Here is a 24937-nt window from a genome sequence, read left to right on the forward strand (position 1 = left end):
ACAGAGAGGAGGAACAGACAGGAGGAACAGGGAGGAACAGGGAGGAACAGAGAGAAGGAACAGAGAGGAGGAACAGGGAGGAGGAACAGAGAGGAGGAACAGGGAGGAATGGAGAGGAGGAACAGAGAGGAATGGAGAGGAGGAACAGAGAGGAATGGAGAGGAGGAACAGAGAGGAATGGAGAGGAGGAACAGAGAGGAATGGAGAGGAGGAACAGAGAGGAATGGAGAGGAGGAACAGAGAGGAGGAACAGGGAGGAATGGAGAGGAGGAACAGAGAGGAGGAACAGAGAGGAATGGAGAGGAGGAACAGGGAGGAATGGAGAGGAGGAACAGGGAGGAATGGAGAGGAGGAACAGAGAGGAATGGAGAGGAGGAACAGAGAGGAATGGAGAGGAGGAACAGAGAGGAGGAACAGAGAGGAGGAACAGGGAGGAATGGAGAGGAGGAACAGAGAGGAACAGAGAGGAGGAACAGAGAGGAATGGAGAGGAGGAACAGAGAGGAGGAACAGGGAGGAATGGAGAGGAGGAACAGAGAGGAATGGAGAGGAGGAACAGAGAGGAGGAACAGAGAGGAGGAACAGAGAGGAGGAACAGAGAGGAGGAACAGACAGGAGGAACAGGGAGGAACAGGGAGGAACAGAGAGAAGGAACAGAGAGGAGGAACAGGGAGGAGGAACAGAGAGGAGGAACAGAGAGGAGGAACAGACAGGAGGAACAGGGAGGAACAGGGAGGAACAGAGAGAAGGAACAGAGAGGAGGAACAGGGAGGAGGAACAGAGAGGAGGAACAGGGAGGAATGGAGAGGAGGAACAGAGAGGAATGGAGAGGAGGAACAGAGAGGAATGGAGAGGAGGAACAGAGAGGAGGAACAGAGAGGAATGGAGAGGAGGAACAGAGAGGAATGGAGAGGAGGAACAGAGAGGAGGAACAGAGAGGAGGAACAGGGAGGAACAGAGAGGAGGAACAGAGAGGAGGAACAGGGAGGAGGAACAGAGAGGAGGAACAGAGGAGGAACAGAGAGGAATGGAGAGGAGGAACAGAGAGGAAGAACAGAGAGGAGGAACAGATGAGAGAACAGGGAGTGAAGTATGCTGATATAGAAATATGATTTGGGTTTTCTCACCAGAATAAATTTGCTCAAGATTTTGACTGATTCAGACAATACACATTTGTATTTGTATTATCAAATCCCTCGGTATGACCTTGGCTGCAATAACACTGGTCTGAGAAGTCAACAGACACCATAGCCTTCTCTGACATCCTCGCTGATTTGCTCACCACAAAAAATTGTGACGGGAACATCTGACAGGCCCTCCTATCAATAACATGTTTCTTGTCTAATGACATCGTCCATTCACAGTACAGTGGGATCTAATGAGCGATCCTGTTCCCTCCATGGCCCTCAGTAGCCTCTCTACAGGGGGGGCCTCATTACATACAATAAATGACCCTTCAGCCTAACATAATAACAATTAATAATAATAATAACAACTGACCACACCAGCCTGTCAACATCACAACACTGACTAAATCACTCATTGGCTGTAATGACCAGAGACCAGACAAGGAAGACCCATATCTCAAATATGACCTGAGAAAACTACAATTATAAATGACTTTGACTAATGTCATTACGAGTCATATGGATTATCTGTCTAAACCAGGAAGGAGATGTGTATTTTTCCGACCTAGCGCTACTTGGTTTCAAACGATATCTCCTTCCTCTTCCCATTCACTCCACCCTGAATTCCAGCTCCTTCCCGCTGGACACAGATACACACTACCTCAGGTTGAAAAAAATAAGTTATCTTTTATTCCAAATGCAATTTTGCAACTTAACAAAATGTTGGACTAATTGCTCTTAGCACTTGCACTATGAAATCGCACTGACCCTGCCTAATTGTTTGTAAATATAATTTGTTATTTATTGTACATTTCTAGATGTTGTATGTTTTTTGACTGCTGCAAGATTACCTCGTTGATGACATTAAAGTTTTCTGAATCTGAATACTGCTCAGACTCCTCCTATCACTGCTTCAAATAGTTTTAGTGACGATGAGAGAGTGCTATGTGTTATGGCTAGCTCAGCTACACTACCTAGATGAATACTACAGGGCTATATAGCTAGCTCAGCTACACTACCTTGATGAATACTACAGGGCTATATAGCTAGCTCAGCTACACTACCTAGATGAATACTACAGGGCTATATAGCTAGCTCAGCTACACTACCTAGATGAATACTACAGGGCTATATAGCTAGCTCAGCTACACTACCTAGATGAATACTACAGGGCTATATAGCTAGCTCAGCTACACTACCTAGATGAATACTACAGGGCTATATAGCTAGCTCAGCTACACTACCTAGATGAATACTACAGGGCTATATAGCTAGCTCAGCTACACTACCTAGATGAATAATGAATACTACAGGGCTATATAGCTAGCTCAGCTACACTACCTAGATGAATACTGCAGGGCTATATAGCTAGTTCAGCTACACTACCTAGATGAATAATGAATACTACAGGGCTATATAGCTAGCTCAGCTACACTACCTAGATGAATACTGCAGGGCTATATAGCTAGCTCAGCTACACTACCCAGATGAATACTGCAGGGCTATATAGCTAGTTCAGCTACACTACCTAGATGAATACTGCAGGGCTATATAGCTAGCTCAACTACACTACCTAGATGAATACTGCAGGGCTACATAGCTAGCTCAGCTACGCTACCTAGATGAATACTGCAGGGTTATATAGCTAGTTCAGCTACACTACCTAGATGAATACTGCAGGGCTATATAGCTAGCTCAGTTACACTACCTAGATGAATACTGCAGGGCTATATAGCTAGCTCTTATCACTTTTTTTGCATTCCATTAGACTTTGATTGTGTCTAAAATGGCACCCTATTCCCTATATAGGGCACTACTTTAGACCTATAGGGCTCTGGTCATAAGTAGTGCCGTTTTGTTTAGGTAATAGGGTTCAAGTTTTAAGATTCAAATTTTTACAGTTACGTGCACAAGCACAGTGAAATGCCTTTCTTGCAGAGCAATGTTGGGTCAGAGCTCGCAAGACGACAGCCATACAGCACAGGTAGCTTGCCTGATCTGTAAGATACCATTTCATTCATTCTGTTCCAGCAATTACAATGAGCCCATCCTCCCCAATTAAGGTAGCACCAGCCGCCTGTGACGCACACACCACGGGGTGTTGGAAGCAATGGGTCAGGCGAAGTGCAGCGCCCCTGAAACAATTGCAGGGGGTTACGTACCTTGCTCAACGGCACAACTCAGAGACACAGAGAGATGACGATATGGTCACAACACAGAGAGATGACGATATGGTCACAACACAGAGAGATGACGATATGGTCACAACACAGAGAGATGACGATATGGTCACAACACAGAGAGATGACGATATGGTCACAACACAGAGAGATGACGATATGGTCACAACACAGAGAGATGACAATATGGTCACAACACAGAGAGATGACGATATGGTCACAACACAGAGAGATGACGATATGGTCACAACACAGAGAGATGACGATATGGTCACAACACAGAGAGATGACGATATGGTCACAACACAGAGAGATGACGATATGGTCACAACACAGAGAGATGACGATATGGTCACAACACAGAGAGATGACGATATGGTCACAACACAGAGAGATGACGATATGGTCACAACACAGAGAGATGACGATATGGTCACAACACAGAGAGATGACGATATGGTCACAACACAGAGAGATGACGATATGGTCACAACACAGAGAGATAACGATATGGTCACAACACAGAGAGATGACGATATGGTCACAACACAGAGAGATGACGATATGGTCACAACACAGAGAGATAACGATATGGTCAAATCAAATCAAATCAAATGTATTTATATAGCCCTTCGTACATCAGCTGATATCTCAAAGTGCTGTACAGAAACCCAGCCTAAAACCCCAAACAGCAAGCAATGCAGGTGTAGAAGCACAGTGGCTAGGAAAAACTCCATAGAAAGGCCAAAACCTAGGAAGAAACCTAGAGAGGAACCAGGCTATGTGGGGTGGCCAGTCCTCTTCTGGCTGTGCCGGGTGGAGATTATAACAGAACATGGCCAGAGAGATGACGATATTGCCACAACACAGAGAGATGACGATATGGTCAAAACTCAGAGAGATGACGATATGGTCACAACACAGAGACACAGAGAGATGACGATATGGCCACAACACAGAGAGATGACGATATGGTCACAACTCAGAGACACAGAGAGATGACGATATGGTCACAACTCAGAGACACAGAGAGATGACGATATGGTCACAACACAGAGAGATGACGATATGGTCACAACTCAGAGAGATGACGATATGGTCACAACACAGAGAGATGACGATATGAAGGTGTGTGAACAGGGACCCTATTTGGGACCAGAGAGACACAGAACTGAGAGAGGAAAGCTGTGGCTAGTAGCAAATGAAAATGACACTGAAATGAATTGAATGATCGAGATGGAAATGACAGGTTGGCTGTACTTGTGAGGCTATACCTGTGAAGGCTGGCTGAAATGACAGGTTGGCTGTACCTGTGAGGCTATACCTGTGAAGGCTGGCTGAAATGACAGGTTGGCTGTACCTGTGAGGCTATACCTGTGAAGGCTGGCTGAAATGACAGGTTGGCTGTACCTGTGAGGCTATACCTGTGAAGGCCGGCTGAGATCTTTTTCTAACAATATTACACATTTCATTTGTCCTCTCCTGTCTGTCACTGAGCCCCAATATGGCTGTAATTACACCTGATGGGAATTTACTACCGTTCTCACACCTCTCACCTATTGACAGTAGTCACAATACACTTAATTACAGAGCAGTGCGCCAGCCACGTCTGTCCAATTTCTCTCTCTCGTTTATCGCCATCTATATGCATTTAGAAGTTTCATTTAACGAGTGCTCACACAAGCACTGACATGAAACATAATGAAACGGAATACTGATGTGATTTCCCCCTGATTAGCGTCTAGACGTGTTGTCACCAACAAGATGTTTGCGATTCTTTTCGACACTGAAGAATATAGAGAATTCAAACTAGGACACGTCAATTGGTTAATTGGGCATGTGTTTAGAATGGGAGCTGTTATGGATTCCATATTGTTCCGGTTGAGTTCAGAGGTCAGAATTCAAATAATGTTTGTTTTTTGACTGGTCAGAAAGGTAAACAGAGTGTAATGCCAGAGTCTGGCTCAGCGGGAGTGTGACTGACTTCACATGTCCCCAGACAGGGGGGTTCCTGAGTCCACCTTCCCTAGCTGCCGTCTCCCCGTCTAGTCCTATCGATCACAATAATTAATCAATCTCAATCAAATAAAACATCTGAAATAGAAAGAAAGAAACAGGTCAGAGTTGAAGTGAACCAATGATTCCACCTTCGTGGGACATGTACTAATCACCTACTATGATTCCTTCCTCAGTACAAGCTCTACGTGAAGACGGGGGGGGGGGGGCTGAATCCCAAATGGCATCCTATTCCCTACATAGTGAACTACTTAATTTGTATGACCATACAGGCTCTGGTCAAAAGTAGTGCACTATATAGTGTGCCATTTGGGATGAAGCCAGACCTTTTTTAGCTCTGCCTGACAGCCTCACACTAAAGACCATGCGTGTGACATGAACAGTGTACCAGCCATTCCTCTTTTTCTCAGCTCACAGTAGAAGACTATTCCTCATCTCATTAAACCCTCCCCATTAAACAATGACGAAGTTATTTTCAGATGAGGCGGCCATTTCATTTTTTCCACCCCATAAATACTGGGCTATATTTATAGTGTATGTTTCATTGAAGCTTCTGCACACTCAGCCACAGTGGTTAAATAATCGTTTTCTGCTTTATTTAGTTCAAGGGGAGGAATTTGGTGTTCTAATGGGCTCTTAGATGGATCATAAAACCACAGGAATGATAGGGAATCACCATATGCTTGTAGTATGGTTTTATAGATACGATAGCCGCTGATGGCGACCGATCTGTTGCCATCTTCCGCTTTCTTCTCTCTCTCCCATAAATGTGTCTGACATAAATCAAACCGGGACTTTCTCACAAAACCAGATGAAGAATTTTATATTCTATGTTTACATATCCGCGATGAGTTGTGAAAACAGGGGAGTGCATAAATTCTCTTATCGTAGCAACAATTACGAATACAAACTATGAACAAATATGAAAATGTACACACTCGCTACTTTAAGTTGCTCTGGATAAAAGCGTCTGCTAAATTACCAAAAATGTAAATGTAAAAATGAAGCAGAGAAGGACATTCTAGTCAAAGGGTGAACAGATTTAACACATCAATACGTTCAGTCTTTTGATGGCTTGTTCCTCTCTCCTTCTCCCATTCCCTCTCTTCCCCCCCTCCCTCCCTGAACTTCACCTCCCTCTCTCAGTCGTTCCTTTGTCATCACTTTGTATTCCCTCTCTCCCCCCTCCCTTCACCTCCCCCTCTCGGTCTTCTCTCCCTCCCTCCCTCCCTCTCTTTCTCTAGCTCATCTGGCAGTGAGCGGAGTGACCTGGCTTTGGCAGTGGAGAATCCTAGGCAACCACCAGGCAGCTATACTGTTGGCCCCACAGCTGGGTCCACTCAGCTACCAGACTAACAGACTGTCTGCAGCCTCTTGGCTGTATAAACAGGCAGCATCCCTAAACCGCACCGGGCCTCGTCCCGCCACAGTTACCGACACGCTCCCAGCATCCCCCTCACCTGTTCCTCCACACACAGCTGTCTACACACACAGCTGTCTCCCACATGTTCCTCCACATTCCATGAGGAAGAGAAGGGGAAGGAAGAGGGGGGAGGGGGGATATATAGCACAGAAAAATAAGATTCAGTAGAAAGATCTCCCTGGTATTACGTCGTAGGTCAGAACTGTGCATTGCCTACTGATAGAGATGATGTGAAAGCAGCAACATGGAGGTATGGTGTAATCCAGACGCCATAATATAATCTTAAAGAGCGTGAAAAACATTAGTCGGACAGCAGGTCAAAGAATGCAATGCAATCCTCTTTTTGCTGTAGTTCTTGCAAGGCACCAAGCCTCTGTTTTTAAACATGATGTCAGAACAGAGACACTGTGATAGATGTATGTCTCAAAGTCAGGGATTTGTTGGTTCTTTGCTGTGAGGGTCTTGTTGGGTCTTTGCTGTGAGGGTTTTGTTGGTTCTTTGCTGTGAGGGTTTTGTTGGTTCTTTGCTGTGAGGGATTTGTTGGTTATTTGTTGGGTCTTTGCTGTGAGGGTTTTGTTGGTTCTTTGCTGTGAGGGATTTGTTGGTTATTTGTTGGGTCTTTGCTGTGAGGGTTTTGTTGGTTCTTTGCTGTGAGGGATTTGTTGGTTATTTGTTGGGTCTTTGCTGTGAGGGTTTTGTTGGTTCTTTGCTGTGAGGGAGTTGTTGGTTATTTGTTGGTTCTTTGCTGTGAGGGTTTTGTTGGTTCTTTGCTGTGAGGGAGTTGTTGGTTATTTGTTGGGTCTTTGCTGTGAGCAGAGTTGGAGAGTAACAGATTACAAAAAACGGTAACTGTAATCTGTTAATTTACCAGCAAAAATATTGTAATCAGATTACAGATACTTTTGAAAAACTAGATGATTACTTCGAGGATTACTTTTAAATCCAGAAAGGATGTTCGCGAGAAGAAAAAAAAATGGACACTTCGATGTTTTCTCAATGACATTCAAATCAGCATTGAAAAAAGGCGCAAGTTTAAGTTTGTTCCACCTGAGTGAGTCTGACCACCAATCAGAGACCACTATGATGTCAGAGACCACTATGATGTCAGAGACCACTATGATGTCAGAGACCACTATGATGAAGCACCAAATGTGTTTGATGGATTGCTGGAAAAGAGCAGGAATAGGTTTTTGTAGGCTACAGTCCAAGCTATGTCTTCCAATGGTGCGACTGCTGTCGGCATCCAAATATTATCCAACTTGAATAAATGCTTGGAGGTCAGGATGACAGCAGTGGTGTCGTCTACGGCGATACGGATATCACTTATTATTGATATCTACATAGACCATTGATGTGAATCACACTGCTGCTCTCTCATTTAGCTATTTGCGCCTTACGGATTGTGGTTGTTGTGGATGGCTGTTCACAAATCTAAATATGTATTTGAACCCAATAATGGTTGAATTCAAGAAGTTTAAGCTGCCTATCAATCATTGATTAGAAACCAGTGGACAGCCAGTGAAAAATGTGCTCTTGCAACAGCTGCACAGTGTGGATCCCAGCCTATGGAACAACAGATACACAGTGTGGATCCCAGCCTATGGAACAACAGATACACAGTGTGGATCCCAGCCTATGGAACAACAGATACACAGTGCAGATCCCAGCCTATGGAACAACAGATACACAGTGTGGATCCCAGCCTATGGAACAACAGATACACAGTGTAGATCCCAGCCTATGGAACAACAGATACACAGTGTAGATCCCAGCCTATGGAACAACAGATACACAGTGTAGATCCCAGCCTATGGAACAACAGATACACAGTGTAGATCCCAGCCTATGGAACAACAGATACACAGTGTAGATCCCAGCCTATGGAACAACAGATACACAGTGTAGATCCCAGCCTATAGAATAAAAGTGGGGCTTTTATTGCTCAATCTAATTCATGAATGGACACATGCTTAAACTCGCACACTTCTGATAGACTTAAAGGGGCAATCTGCCACATCCATTTCTGGACTTTTAAATTATAATTATATCCATTGATTCTGGACGAATATAACTTAGAAATCCCTCATGAGCTTAGTTCAACTGTCGTATCAGAACACCAAATAAAAGCTTGTATTTCTCCAATGTTTGTAAACAAAGTAAATGTAAACAAACACTGTATAGCCTCACGTGGTTAAAACAATAACTGACATCATGGAGGGTCAGTCCTCGCATCCATAGTTCTGTCTATTAATCTGAGACTGGTTACATTTCTCCAGGCCCATCCCTCAGCTTTTTACCAAAACAGAGGCGGGGCAACCGTTTTGTTATTGTTTCATCTGTGGATTTGTCCTTTCAACAGCTGCATATTATTATCAAGATATCAAAGTGTCACCAACTTAAAGGTAAACAAGAGGCCTATAGCAAATGCAGCATATGGCATTACTTTTTCACATGTAAATAGCACTTTTCACATAGTAGTCAAAGCAGGCCATTCCCTGAGCGCAGCATTTATTTTTCAACAGGAATCAATGAGCCCAATCCGTCCTCCATGACATCGTCGTAAACAACGGAGTAGGGCTGGCTAATAACTCCTTCGTTTTGGGGTCACGCTCAGGTAAAACAATTAGGCTAATCTATACGTCCATATTTCCAAGTGCTATTCTTGAAGATCAAGGGGTATAACATTTATTGGAATGACTGGAAAACGTTGGTTTTTAATGTAAAGATATAATTTAATCGTATTATTATTATTATATGTAGTAGAAAGCGATGGGTTAGTAGAAGCCCACATGACCAACCCATAAATTAAAATGTAACATACATGGCCAGCTATGTAAACTCTAACATTGATTTATCCTGCAATAGATGTCATTCAATTGGTAACATACATTTTTGTCTTCTTCTAATGCCTCATAATAAGGAAAAAGTAATCTAAAAGTAACCGAATGTAATCAGATTACATTACCAACTTTGGGTAATCCAAAAGTTCCGTTACTCATTACAATTCAGGACAGGTAACTAGTAACTGTAATGGATTACATTTATAAAGTAACCTAGCCAACCCTGACTGTGAGGGATTTGTTTGGGTCTTTGCTGTCATTATTGAAATCAAATCAAAACAGATGCATGCTGTAATCACTTTAAAAGTGATCCTTCTCCCAAATGGTTTGTGACTATTTGCTGACCAATCAGTTATTGCCAGCGTTACGACAAACAATACCATCTATATCCTCCTGCATATCCTACAGTTGAATGTTTTTTTAAACAGATCAATAGAAATTACATTTTCAAAATGGGGTGTGTTGCTAAGATGAATGATACTGACATTCAACGGACCAATGGGTGCAGCTCAGGGGCTTCATTGATCAGAAACGAAATTCAAAGTCGGACTCTTGCGCTTAAGGGGGGGTTGAACAACGAGGTAGGGTTCAGTGTAGCTCTGGCCCAAGGAACATAAAATAACGACCTGGATCAGAGCTAGGTTCTGCGGCACACTCTTGGTGTAAACTCAAAAACAGCAGTGTTAGGAGAGTAATCACAACTTTACAGAGAGAGGGGAGATTTTACACAAACAAGAGTGCATCCACACGTCATAAACCCTAAAAGCATGCAGGATCCCCATCTCTACCCCCTCTCTCTTTCTGTTCATCTGCCTCTAATTCTCTACCCCCTCTCTCTTTCTGTTCCTCTGCCTCTAATTCTCTACCCCCTCTCTCTTTCTGTCTCTCTGCCTCTAAATATCTACCCCCTCTCTCTTTCTGTCTCTAATTCTCTACCCCTTCTCTCTTTCTGTCTCTCTGCCTCTAATTCTCTACCCCCCCTCTATTTCTATCTCCCTATAATTCTCTACCCCCTCTCTCTTTCTGTCTCTCTGCCTCTAATTCTCTACCCCCCCTCTCTTTCTATCTCCCTATAATTCTCTACCCCCTCTCTCTTTCTGTCTCTCTGCCTCTAATTCTCTACCCCCCCTCTCTTTCTATCTCCCTATAATTCTCTACCCCCTCTCTCTTTCTGTCTCTCTGCCTCTAATTCTCTACCCCCCTCTCTTTCCATCTCCCTATAATTCTCTACCTTCACTCTCTCTCTCTTTCTGCCTCTAATTTTCTACCCTCATTCGCTATTCCTCTCTGTATGAAGCAATGTGGATCTAAAACAAGTAACCAGCCCAAGCCTAGTAACAAAACTCTGATATACTCTGCAGTCGTACTAAAATAGGCGAATGCATCACTGTTGTGACACTGAGCTCAGACACAGAGCGTGCTGTTAAGATCTCTGCTAACATAAATCTAATGTAATGGTTTTAAAAGCTAATGAGTTGCTCCGCTACATAGCAGACACATTGTTATTTTCAAAACCATACCATCTGTTGGAACGGAAGAAGACGACTGGAAAAAATGCAGATTATTACATTTACATCATTACATTTAAGTCATTTAGCAGACGCTCTTATCCAGAGCGACTTACAAATTGGTGAATTCACCTTCTGACATCCAGTGGAACAGCCACTTTACAATAGATTATGCGCCTGAATCTTTGCTAATTATTTCTGGGTTTACTTGGATCTCCCATTAGCCATTTCGACTGCAACAACTACTCTTCCTGGGGTCCCCACACAACACGCACGCAACACAGAACAATAATAAACAACAAGCAACACAGATCCAACAAGACATTAAAATAAAAGAATGAGACAACGAGACAACAAAAGGAGAAGACAATCTATCATTAAAGTCAACAAAATATCAAATGTAATGCACACACGCGCACACGCACACACACACACACGCGCACACGCACACACATGCACACGCACACGCACACGCACCTGATCCAAACAGATGAGGTCTGCTATACTGTGAGATAGTGAAGGGATAATGCAACTATTTGCTTCTGCAGTCTGTTCCAGAGGCTGGTAGTAAACGTTAGCACTAACAGCCTTCTCTGGGCTTCTCCGGGCTGCACTAATAAGGCTCTCTTCTTTCTCTCATCAAGAGTGTTTAAGAGCCTGTTTTATTTCGTTCTTCCTAAGGCTGCTTTTTCAACACCAGTCAGCTGATCCGACATCAGGTGGATGTGAGCCAGTAACTCCCTCTGATCCACGGTGCCGTTATTAGCTGAAACACGTGGAATCATGCATCCCAAATGGCACACTCTTTACTATATTTGGGACGCCACCTTCATAAAGGCCAGGAAGGAAGCATGGTATGGCTAAATACTGTTTGTTCAGTCGACTCGAGACATTCCCTCGTATTATAATGGGGAGCAGACTAAAGTCAAGACAGACAGACAGACAGACAGACAGCGCTGGCTCTAATCAAACAGAAAACGTGGTACTGCATCAAACTGGGCCAACTGATAGCACCGGCAAGGGGAGACTGCCATGTCAAAGATCAGATTTCTTATGTGTATTTAAAGTCGCTAGTTAACAAAACACTGTCTGTTTACAATCTCTATCATTAAAATGGCTAACAACTGTTACATATACAGTATCTAATTAAAGTCACACTGCAGTGTGCCTTTTTAAAACTTTGTTAAGAATCCTCTCACAGTCTTTCTACATCATTATCCCCTCTGTTCGGACTCCAGTTAATGTACCACAACGTGGAAGAAGTCTGAACTGAAATGTTCCAGACAGAGCGGCACGGAGCTGCATGGGGTCACCTGCAGACGATCTGGTAGACAGGGGTCTTGGCTCGATAAAAACGTTATTACCGAGGGGAGGCTGTCAGAGACACTGGTCAATACAGCCGTAGGACTCAACTGTCCCCGCACCGCTTTCATCTTACCAACATCCTACCTCTTTTATGAAAGTGAGAAGAAATTGAGTTGAACTCGATAGACTAAAATAGCAGCGGAAGGATGCCTAAGGCAGCCCACTTCTCACGCCACATGAAACCCTCTCATGGGTTTTCTAATCACCGTCATGCATATGACAACTGACAGCATAATCTATAGCCTCTTTCCATTCTTTCAGACAGCCTTCTTCGGTCATGCAAACCGTGTAAATAGTTCCTCCCGATAGTCAGTATACTGTACATACATTAACCCCAGGAACCTCTGCATGACCAAACTCTCACATCCGTTTGTGGGCAACATGACCAAATTTACATTGAAATGTGAGTTATAGATCTGTCATTCTCGTTGAAAGCAAGTCTAAGAAGCAGTAGATCTGTTCTATGTGCGCTATTTCTATTCTTCCCGTTCTTCTTCTTTGTTTTCTTCTTTGTTTTTGCATCTTTTACTTCTGGTTTCAGCTTCAAACAGCTGAAAATACTATATGTTTGGTGCTGGAAAAAATATTTCACAGCGGTTTCGATGGTACAATGACTCTCTACACTATACATTGCTTGTTTTGTCATATGAACTGAAATTAGGGAAACTAATAGAATTTTAGCAACCAGGAAATGGCAGAGCTATTTCCGCATATTGCTCCTTTAAATGAATGACTAAACTTAATTTTAAGCTTTATCATATTAATTTCTAAAAAACGATCTGTCAGTTGGACCGGTCAAAGAGTACCCCCCCCCCCCCCCAGAGTTTGATTTGACTTAGCCTGCCGGTGATGGTCAGGACTTGCAGGAGCTATGCTGTAAATTAGATCAAACAAACATGTTTTGTTGTTTCTCTGTAATTCTTGCCACCAAGCAATGTTATGAAGTTGGCATTAGCTAGTCAGCTCGATAGGTTCCCAATCTCTCAACTTCCTAACTAGCTACCAAGCCATTTCTAGCTAGAGTAGCTTGTCTAACTATCTCAGCTGCCTGCTGACAGGGTTGATAGACTTTAGAAAATACTCCAACGCATTTCATTATTGGGTTATAATACTATATAACAGTGTGACAGTTGTACTAATCTAAGGTAGGGAAAAGGTTCTTAAAGAATCAATGTGCTTCAGTAATTCAAATGACAATAGAACAGGTAAAGAAGTATGCTTAGATAACCTATTTCGAACAATATACATAGTTGAAGTGTAGCTATGATGAAAATTACAGGCCTCTCCCGTCTTTTTATGTGGGAGAACTTGAACAATTGGTGGCTGACTAAATACTTTTTTGCCCCACTATACATATACAATGATTAAGTATGCTTAGATAACCTATTTCGAACAATATACATAGTTGAAGTGTAGCTATGATGAAAATTACAGGCCTCTCCCGTCTTTTTATGTGGGAGAACTTGCACAATTGGTGGCTAACTAAATACTTTTTTTGCCCCACTGTACATATACAATGATTATGACTCTAGACTGCAGGAAAAAGCTGTCCCCCCCCCCTCCCCCCACCGTGCACGATTTGAATGAAACTACCAGATGGAGAAACGGGTGCATTCTGTCTAAAGGACAAGGAATTGTCCCTAAGGTAAGCATGCTGAGACGGACGCAGGTGCCTCTCAGGACATAACTGTTGCCTCGAGCACTGGCAGCATGTAGGCAGCGTGTTGCTTTTGTTTTACAAGTTGAATACTTCAAGACTATAATATGTGCAAGCACGCACGCACACACACACACACACACACGCACGCACGCACGCACACACACACACACACACACACACACACACACACACACACACTCATACATTGGGAAACACATACTGTAGAGTAAGCATAGGCAAGCATGCACACTCTCTCTCTCTAATACCCTCTCTTTCTCAATTCAATTCAAGGGGCTTTATTGGCATGGGAAACATGTGTTAACATTGCCAAAGCAGGTGGGGTAGATAATATACAAAAGTGAAATAAACAATAAAAATTAACAGTAAACATTACACATACAGAAGTTTCAAAACAATAAAGACATTACAAATGTAATATTATATAAATATATATTTAAAAAAAAAACATATATATATATATATATATTGTGGGGCAAAAATGTATTTAGTCAGCCAGCAATTGTGCAAGTTCTCCCACTTAAAAAGATGAGAGGCCTATAATTTTCATCATAGGTCCACTTCAACTATGACAGACAAAATGAGAAAAAAAATCCTGAAAATCACATTGTAGGATTTTTTATGAATTTATTTGCATATTATATGGTGGAAAATAAGTATTTGGTCAATAACAAAAGTTTATCTCAATACTTTGTTATACACCCTTTGTTGGCAATGACAGACGTCAAACCTTTTCTGTAAGTCTAAATACTTATTTTCCACCATAATTTTTATGCTAACTCTCTCTCATTCTCATACCCTCTTTCAATTCAATTCAATTCAATTCAAGGGGCTTTATTGGCATGGGAAACATGTGTTAACATTGCCAAAGCAAGTAAGGTATATAATATATAAAGTGAAATAAACAATAAAAATTAACAGTAGACATCACACATACAGAAGTTTCAAAACAATAAAGACATTACAAATGTCATATTATATATATATACAGTGTTTTTACAATGTGCAAATGGTAAAGGACACAAGATAAAATAAATAAGCATAGATATGTGTTGTATTTACAATGGTGCGTGTTCTTCACTGGTTGCCCTTTTCTCGTGGCAACAGGTCACAAATCTTGCTGCTCTGATGGCACACTGTGGAATTTCACCCAGTAGATATGGGAGTTTTTCAAAATTGGATTTGTTTTCAAATTCTTTGTGGATCTGTATAATCTGAGGGAAATATGTCTCTCTAATATGGTCATACATTGGGCAGGAGGTTAGGAAGTGCAGCTCAGTTTCCACCTCATTTTGTGGGCAGTGAGCACATAGCCTGTCTTCTCTTGAGAGCCATGTCTGCCTACGGCGGCCTTTCTCAATAGCAAGGCTATGCTCGCTGAGTCTTTCTCTCTCTCTCTCTCTCTCACACCCACCCACTCTCTCTCTCTCTCTCTCTCTCTCTCTCTCTCTCTCTCGCTACCCTCTCTCTCTCTCTCTCTCTCTCTCTCTCTCTCTCTCTCATACCCACTCTCTCTCTCTCATACCCACTCTCTCTCTCTCATACCCACTCTCTCTCTCTCATACCCACTCTCTCTCTCTCATACCCTCTCTCTCATTTCTCTCATACCCACATGTGATTTCTCTCATACCCACATGTGATCTCTCTCTCTCCCCTCTCTCTCATACACACTCTCTCTCTCTCTCTCATACCCTCTCTCTCTCATACCCACTCTCTCTCTCTCTCTCATAACCTCTCTCTATCTCTCTCTCTCTCATACCCACTATCTCTCTCTCTCTCTCATACCCTCTCTCTCTCTCATACCCACTATCTCTCTCTCTCTCTCTCTCTCTCTCTCTCTCTCTCTCTCTCTCTCTCATACCCTCTCTCTCATACCCACTCTCTCTATCTGTGTGGCAAAGTGCATAATTTCTTCTGTGGTGGATCTGCGATTGTTCGTTTTGCTTCTCTGCACGACGGTAATTAAATCGATGCAACTCTTGTTCAATAAATGTATGTTTAGCAAGACTTCTAATTATTTCAGGCCACTCTAATTGAATAGATTACGTGCTCACGGGCCTGTTGCAGGGGACAGAGAACAAATGATTTTTCCATTCCCTGTCATCACCACAGCGTTGATATACTTAACCTTGACATAGTCAGTACCTATTAGTAGCTGACCCGTGTTCTCATCCTATTCTGTCTCTTTCCATAACAACGCTTAGATTGACAAGAAACATTAAAACGTACGTTTTGTTCCTCGTTTGCATAACGGATATTACAGTTTTAGCAGCCATGTTTTGACCAACAGGGATGATATTCTCAGCTGGTTATTTTGGGGGTGGCTGGTAGAAATCTGTAATGCTGTGAGGTACAGCTCCCGCAGTTCCAGATTGTACACGGCTACACAACAGCAGAATGATATTGGCAATCACTGCTCAGTGCTCAAACACAATGCTTTCTTCTCCGGGTGGGGTGAGGGAAGAAATATCACTGATCTATAGATGTAAAGAATTTTGCCCAAGGGCAAGCATCAGCCCTAAATGAAATTGGACTATCCCTCTGGCTAGTCCCTAACCTCTGTGTCTGGGGGTCAGAGCCATTATCTACAGGGTGCTTCATTCATTTGAGCCCAGTTGCTTCTTATAATTTCTGATACCATCATTTCTGTCATTTCTCCAATAAGAAAAGAGATACGTCTCTAATGACACTGCTACTGACCAGAGCCCATATAGGCCTTTTGGATGACGATCGAAAGAAGAAGAATACAGACTACAATAGGGACAGTCCTTCTGAATTGCGTTATCGAAAAAGGATTATACAGAAAGCGGGAAAAACACTGACCTGTTTTTCTGTTATGCAGTAGCGCACGGATCTCCATTTTACACAAAGCACAGTCGAACCGTCTGGCAAAAAAAAATGAAATAATGTTTGACCTCTTTTGAATTCAAGCTTAAGAACTACAGAGGAAAGGGATAGTAAGAGATGAGTTTTTTTCTCTTTTTTGTTCTCCCCACATCACATAGTCCCTTCTTTGATAGAAGCGGCCTGATTATACACTGATTAGACACTTTTAATATCCATCGCTGTGGGATACAGGGGGAAGGAGAGCCGCAGCACGGCGCTAACTGCTACGGCGTCTCGGGGTTTTTCATTAACTGCCCATAAAGGAGGCCCAGCATGGCGTTATTACAACTCTCTCAGATCCAGCTCCACACAGGAATCTGTTCAGACCCACCGTGTGTGTGTGTGTGTGTGTGTGTGTGTGTGTGTGTGTGTGTGTGTGTGTGTGTGTGTGTGTGTGTGTGTGTGTGTGTGTGTGTGTGTGTGTGTGTGTGTGTGTGTGTGTGTGTGTGTGTGTGTGTGTGTGTGTGTGTGTAGGAGAAAACAGCAGGGAGGCAGGGGGACAGAAATGGTAAACAGGAAAAATACCCAGTCTCATCAATAATCACGGATGTTCTCTGACAATGGGAAAGAAATAGTCATCGAATCAAATCCTCCTTCATTTGACTTCATTGTCAAACACTGGCTATGAGATTAAATTGCAAATTACGTTGTTTGATGGAATATTAAATGTTTTTAGTCCCCAAACTAATGGCGCCGTGGTGTAGGATGACTGTTGATGTGTGACCGTCTGGATGATGTCTTTATTCAGAAGATGAGTTGTCATTTAGGGACAGTTGTTTGGGTTGCTTTTGTTGAGCTTTTTCTTTGACCGGTGTTTCCAGCATTATCCACTAGGTTTACTGCAGGTAGAAAATAGTAGGACATGTTCTTTAACTGACACAAGCTGTCTCCAATCAGTCAATCAATCAATGTCTGGTTGTGCGTGAGTGTTTGATGCGGTATCAACCTAAGCCAGAGAAGGCGTAGCTCTGTGAATCTTAATCACACAAAGCCGATTATTTTGCAGGGAATACAATTTGTATATCAGTGAATCTACACCTCACTTTGCTCAAGCTGATCCTCTCCAACGGACGAGGAAGTTGTAGCTCAAATGTCTTCAATTTGGGACAGTTTAAGAGGAGAATCAATGAAACCAACCATGGAAGGATATTGTAGCTCAAACCTGTGTCCAGTGACTGTCAAGCCAACACCTTAACCATCGGGCGGTAGCCCCAACCGGGACTCAAACCCAGGTCCAGTGACTGTCAAGCCAACACCTTAACCATCGGGGGGTAGCCCCAACCGGGACTCAAACCCAGGTCCAGTGACTGTCAAGCCAACACCTTAACCATTGGGGGGTAGCCCCAACCGGGACTCAAACCCAGGTCCAGTGACTGTCAAGCCAACACCTTAACCATCGGGGGGTAGCCCCAACCGGGACTCAAACCCAGGCCCAGTGACTGTCAAGCCAACACCTTAACCATCGGGCGGTAGCCCCAACCGGGACTCAAACCCAGGTCCAGTGACAGTCAAGCCAACACCTTAACCATCGGGGGGTAGCCCCAACCGGGACTCAAACCCAGGTCCAGTGACAGTCAAGCCAACACCTTAACGCCAAGAGGTCCGAACCTATTGATGAGCTCACTAGGTGCTGGTTTAAATCAAATCAAATGTATTTATATAGCCCTTCTTACATCAGCTGATTTCTCAAAGTGCTGTACAGAAACCCAGCCTAAAACCCCAAACAGCAAGCAATGCAGGTGTAGAAGCACGGTTGAAGGCTGTTACACTGCACTAACCCTTTCCCTGGCGTAATTGATTTACATTTTTTAACTCTACCTTTATTTAACTGGGCAAGTCAGTTAAGAACAAATTCTTATTTACAATTACGGCCTAGGAACAGTGGGTTAACTGCCTTGTTCAGGTGCAGAACGACAGATTTTTACCTTGTCAGCTCAGGGATTCAATCTAGCAACCTCTCAGTTACGGGCCCAACGTTCTAACCACTAGGCTACCTGCCGCCCCTGGTAAAGGCCTTGGCTTGACAGTCGCTGGACCAGGGTTTGCGTCCCGGTCGGGGTTGTACTCATTTTTGGATGTCCATCACTCATTTCGTATGATATGTTACGAATTACAATTCGTATTATACATTACAAAAAAATCCAAAACATGCAATATTTCACAAATATGCAAAAGTACAATATGTTAAGAATTTGCAAAATGTATGATATGTTACAAATTCTAGCTAGGTGGGTAGCATTAGCTAGGCTAGGGGTTAGGGTTAAGGTTAGGGTTAAGGTTAGGGTTAAGTTTAGGAGTTAGGTTAAAGGGTAAAGGTTAGGGTTAGCTAATATGCTAAGTAGTTTCAAGTAGTTGAAAAGTTGCTAATTCGCTAAAATGCTAAAAGTTGTCAGTGATGAAATTCGAACTCGCAAGCTTTAGGGTGCTAGACATTTACGTTATACGCCCAACCCCACAACTTTAGCTTTTGCCTAAAGTAACCATTTGTCTTATATAACCATAACAAACATAACATCATACATCATACATCATACTAATCTGAGTATCCCGGATTTATGTGTACTATGTTACGGCTAGTCTATGAGACCAGGCTGATAAAACGGTAAGCAAACATGTTGAATTCGGACATATGTGCCTTACTGCCTTTTGAATTCTGTGTAATGTCATTAGTCTAGTCAAGGAAGCATCATACAAAATATATTGGCACACCAAATAAATTGGCACGTGCTGTCACCTGCTTTAATAGTAAACCTTGAGGTGGTACCACCCAGCACATCTAGAAGGGAGTGGATTTCATACCGTACTCCTTCCTGGAGGTGGTACCACCCAGCACATCTAGAAGGGAGTGGATTTACCACCCAGCACATCTAGAAGGGAGTGGATTTCATACCGTACTCCTTCCTGGAGGTGGTACCACCCAGCACATCTAGAAGGGAGTGGATTTCATACCGTACTCCTTCCTGGAGGTGGTACCACCCAGCACATCGTACTCCTTCCTGGAGGTGGTACCACCCAGCACATCTAGAAGGGAGTGGATTTCATACCGTACTCCTTCCTGGAGGTGGTACCACCCCACATCTAGAAGGGAGTGGATTTCATAATTTCATCCTTCCTGGAGGTGGTACCACCCAGCACATCTAGAAGGGAGTGGATTTTATACCGTACTCCTTCCTGGAGGTGGTACCACCCAGCACATCTAGAAGGTGGATTTCATCCTTCCTGGAGGTGGTACCACCCAGCACATCTAGAAGGGAGTGGATTTCATACCGTACTCCTTCCTGGAGGTGGTACCACCCAGCACATCTAGAAGGGATTGGATTTCATACCGTACTCCTTCCTGGAGGTGGTACCACCCAGCACATCTAGAAGGGAGTGGATTTCATACCGTACTCCTTCCTGGAGGTGGTACCACCCAGCACATCTAGAAGGGAGTGGATTTCATACCGTACTCCTTCCTGGAGGTGGTACCACCCAGCACATCTAGAAGGGAGTGGATTTCATAACTCCTTCCTGGAGGTGGTACCACCCAGCACATCTAGAAGGGAGTGGATTTCATACCGTACTCCTTCCTGGAGGTGGTAACCCAGCACATCTAGAAGGTGGATTTTATACCGTATCTTCCTGGAGGTGGTACCACCCAGCACATCTAGAGTTGATTTCAACCGTACTCCTTCCTGGAGGTGGTACCACCCAGCACATCTAGAAGGGAGTGGATTTTACTACTCCTTCCTGGAAACCCAGCACATCTAGAAGGGAAAACTCCTTCCTGGAGGTGGTACCACCCAGCAATCTGAGTTGAACCGCTAGGGGGAAAGAGATTTACTACTAAAATACCAAAACACAGTGCAATCTGAAAGTATTCAGACCCCTTCACTTTTTACAGATCTTGTTACGTTACAGCCTTATTCTAAAATTAATTAAATTAAAATGCTTTCCTCAATCTTCAAACAATACTCCACAATGTATCACATTCTGACCTTTATTTCCTTTGTTTTGTCATTATTTAGTATGGTCAGGGCGTGAGTTGGGGTGGGCAGTCTATGTTTGTTTTTCTATGATTTGGGTATTTCTATGTTTCGGCCTAGTATGGTTCTCAATCAGAGGCAGGTGTCATTAGTTGTCTCTGATTGAGAATCATACTTAGGGAGCCTGGGTTTCACTGTGTGTTTGTGGGTGATTGTTCCTGTCTCTGTGTTTGCACCAGATAGGGCTGTTTTAGGTTTTCACGTTTCTTGTTTTTGTCAGTCTGTTCATGTATAGTTTTCTTCATTAAAGAACCATGAATAGAAACCACGCTGCATTTTGGTCCGCCTCTCCTTCAAGTCAAGAAAACCGTTACACAATGACAAATCAAAAGCAGATTTTTTTTTGAAATTTTAGCTAATTTTATAAAGATTTAAAAGAATGAAAGAAATACCTTATCTACATAAGTTCATACCCTTTACTATGAGAATCTAAATTGATCTCAGGTGCATCCTGTTTCCATTGATCATCCTTGAGATGTCTCTATAACTTGATTGGAGTCCACCTGTGGTAAATTCAACTGATTGGACATGATTTGGAAAGGCACACACCTGTCTATATAAGGTCCCACCATTGACAGTGCACCTCTGAGCAAAAAAAAAACAAGCCATGGGGTCGAAGGAATTGTCTGTAGAGCTCCAAGACAGGATTGTGTCGAAGCACAGATCTGGGTCCCCAAGTTTTGAACCATCAAAACTCCTCCTAGAGCTGGCCGCCAGGCCAAACTGAGCAATCAGGGGACAAGGGCCTTGGTCAGGGAGATGACCAAGAATCCAAATCACTCTGACAGAGCTCCAGAGTTCCTCTGTGGAGATGGGAGAACCTTCCAGAAGGACAACCATCTCTGCAGCACTCCACCAATCAGGCCTTTATGGCAGAGTGGCCAGGTGGAAGCCACTCATCAGTAAAAGGCACATGACAGTCTGGACTTTGCCAAAAGGCACCTAAGGGAATCTCAGATCATGAGAAACAAGATTCTCTGGTCTGATGAAACCAAGATAGAACTTTTGGCCTGAATGCCAAGCATCACATCTGGAGGAAACCTGGCACCATCCCTACGGTGAAGCATGGTGGAGGCAACATCATGCTGTGGGATGTTTTTCAGCGACAAGCACTGGGAGACTAGTCCGGATCGAGGAAAAGATGAACGGAGCAAAGTACAGAGAGATCTTGGACTATTGATTACAACCTAGATCAGCTAGATGCAGGCAAGAGTGTGCAAGGTGGTATTGAATGTCACTGTCTGTCAACTCAAATTTGTCTCTCGACCTGTGTGTACATACGTTGTAAACTTTCATTCGTAGGCTCGGTTGTAGCAACCTCATAATAGTATTGGGAATATTATAGTATCATGTAGTAGCCTAAACCTATCGCTGTTACATTGAACTGGGTGAATGGAATATGAATGACAGTCATCCAATATGCTGTAATAGAAATAAGACCATGCTCAAAATAAAAAAAAAATCTTACTCCCTCCTCTTAATAAATGGCACCGCCACTGTGGTCATAATGCCTTTGAGCGTTTCTATCCATCTGCATCTGTAGCCAAAATTCATTTTATTGCACATTTGTATAAGACTCATATCACAGTAAATGCTGTTCTGTCAAACAGGGTCTTTGTTAGTATGGTTCACTGTGGAGGTACACCTTTCACCAATTGACACGACTTCCTTCATATTAGTCACCCACACAGCTTAAGACCTGGGTTCAAATACTATTTGAAATTATTTAAAATACTTTATATGTGCTTAATTGAGCTTGCATGGCTTAATTACCAATAGAATAGTCCCAAAAAGGAAACCCCGACCATGTAGCACTCCAGAGAAGCTGGAAAATGTTCAAAGTATTTGAAAAGTTTTCAAATAGTATTGGATCCAGTTCTGTACATCTTAGATTTTGGCTTTGTGATGATATGCCTACTTCTGACTCTTTGCTCGGCCTAGAAACCCACCAAACTACACGACAAGCGTTCCTATCAAACTACAAACGGCCCCAAAACACTCTGCCTCTGTCAGTGCACTTCAGTACCATTACCCCCCCCCCAGTAAGGCTGCTATGTTAATGGAGGTATTACAAGTAGCATCCTAGTGTCTGGTCAAAAGTAGTGCACTACACAGGGAATAGGGTGCCATATGGCTCTGGTCTAAAATAGTGCACTACACAGGGAATAGGGTGCCATAGTGCACTACACAGGGAAAAGGGTGCCATAGGGCTCTGGTCTAAAGTAGTACACTACAGATGGAATAGGGTGCCATTTGAGACACAACATACAGCTGTTAAAGGTGATTAATAAGAGAAGCAACTTGCTGGGAGAGAAATTAATTACGCGTCTAGTTTTATGATGGTCCGGAATTGATCAATATGGGTGGAAATGGGGACGGCGTTGTGCGTGGAATAAATTGTAAGTGTTGACAGAGGGAGTAGCGTGCTCTGGCTGAGCTTCAGGACAACCTGGGACAAATGCTGCCAGCTGAGATGCACTATTTAGAGAGGACAGCTTAAACCCAGGCTTATTACTCCCACTGAACTGCTGCACACATACACACACACTGACAGCAGCACAGAGCCTCAGACCTTCAGCGAATGTGTGTGTGTGTGTGTGTGTGTGTGTGTGTGTGTGTGTGTGTGTGTGTGTGTGTGTGTGTGTGTGTGTGTGTGTGTGTGTGTGTGTGTGTGTGTGTGTGTGTGTGTGTGTGTGTGTGTAGGAGAAAACAGCAGGGAGACAGAAATGGTAAACAGGAAAAATACCCAGTCTCATCAATAATCACGGATGTTCTCTGACAATGTGTGTGTGTGTGTGTGTGTGTGTGTGTGTGTGTGTGTGTGTGTGTGTGTGTGTGTGTGTGTGTGTGTGTGTGTGTGTGTGTGTGTGTGTGTCTGTGTGTGTGTGTGTGTGTGTGTGCGTGTGTGTGTGTGTGTGTGTGTGTGTGTGTGTGTGTGTGTGTGTGTGTGTGTGTGTGTGCGTGTGTGCGTGTGTGTGTCTGTGTGTGCGTGTGCGTGTGTGTGCGTGTGTGTTTTTACAGGTGGGCCATTTATAATTGATACTTCCTTAGCAGACTAGAGAATGCCGTTCTGAGGGAAGGTGGAGTATCTATTGTGAAAGCTTTCAGACTGTATGTTGTTGATACTCTCCTTAGTTCACATGCTGACTTGATGCCTGTTCTAAACAGCTGTATCACAGCATGCATGCTGAGTCCGTGCTGGTGGTGAGTGTGTGTGTGTAATGAATCAATGCCCCGTAGTCTTACTTTAGCCATCAGGGATATGGCCAGTCGTTCTGTGGCCGACTTGAATGCTGCTGTGTGCTGCTTCTTGTACAGCTCCTCTGTCTTCTTCTCCACCTACACACACACACGCACACACACACACACACACACACACACACACACACACACACACACACACACACACACACACACACACACACACACACACACACACACACACACACACGCACACACACACACACACACACACACAGGAGATGAGAGTTTTTGCTGAGCTCTGTAATAATCCCCATGGTTCTACCACACTACAGATCAGATCATGGGCTTGTCTTTCTAGCAGTGCTGAGAGCAAGTCCTACCTTGTACTGGCCAGGCCCAGGGACCTCTTCATTGTTGCGGAACATGAGACTGCGTTGGGCTGTCGAACCGAAGCCTCCCTTCCTGGTACTCTCTAGGTAAGCCTTTTTTATGCTGTCCTGGGCCAGGCCATATTCAAACATATTATAGGCACCAGGACCTGAGGTGGGAGCAGAGCATTAACACAGGCAGGGGTGGGGACTGTGTTGATGTGTGTGTGTGTGTAAGAGAGAGGCAGTAAATGGATAAATGTGGGGGAATGACTGTTCGATTACCCAGCATCCTACCTTGATACATTAAATCTCTCC

At 43.5% G+C, this 24937-nt stretch overlaps 1 protein-coding gene across 1 annotated transcript in view; it reads right to left on the bottom strand.

Annotated features, from left to right (window-relative positions):
* stpg2 (sperm-tail PG-rich repeat containing 2) overlaps positions 1-24937 on the bottom strand; it is a 94437-nt gene that overhangs the window by 40893 nt on the left and 28607 nt on the right. Inside the window, exons 9-10 of the mRNA XM_064974642.1 lie at positions 24632-24789; positions 24294-24386 (exon numbers count right to left, since the gene is read on the bottom strand). Of these exons, the coding sequence (XP_064830714.1) occupies positions 24294-24386; positions 24632-24789 (251 nt within the window). The remainder of the gene's footprint in view (positions 1-24293; positions 24387-24631; positions 24790-24937) is intronic.

This window comes from Oncorhynchus masou, chromosome 1 (genome assembly GCF_036934945.1).
Source record: "Oncorhynchus masou masou isolate Uvic2021 chromosome 1, UVic_Omas_1.1, whole genome shotgun sequence".
In the NCBI taxonomy this organism is placed as follows: domain Eukaryota; kingdom Metazoa; phylum Chordata; class Actinopteri; order Salmoniformes; family Salmonidae; genus Oncorhynchus; species Oncorhynchus masou.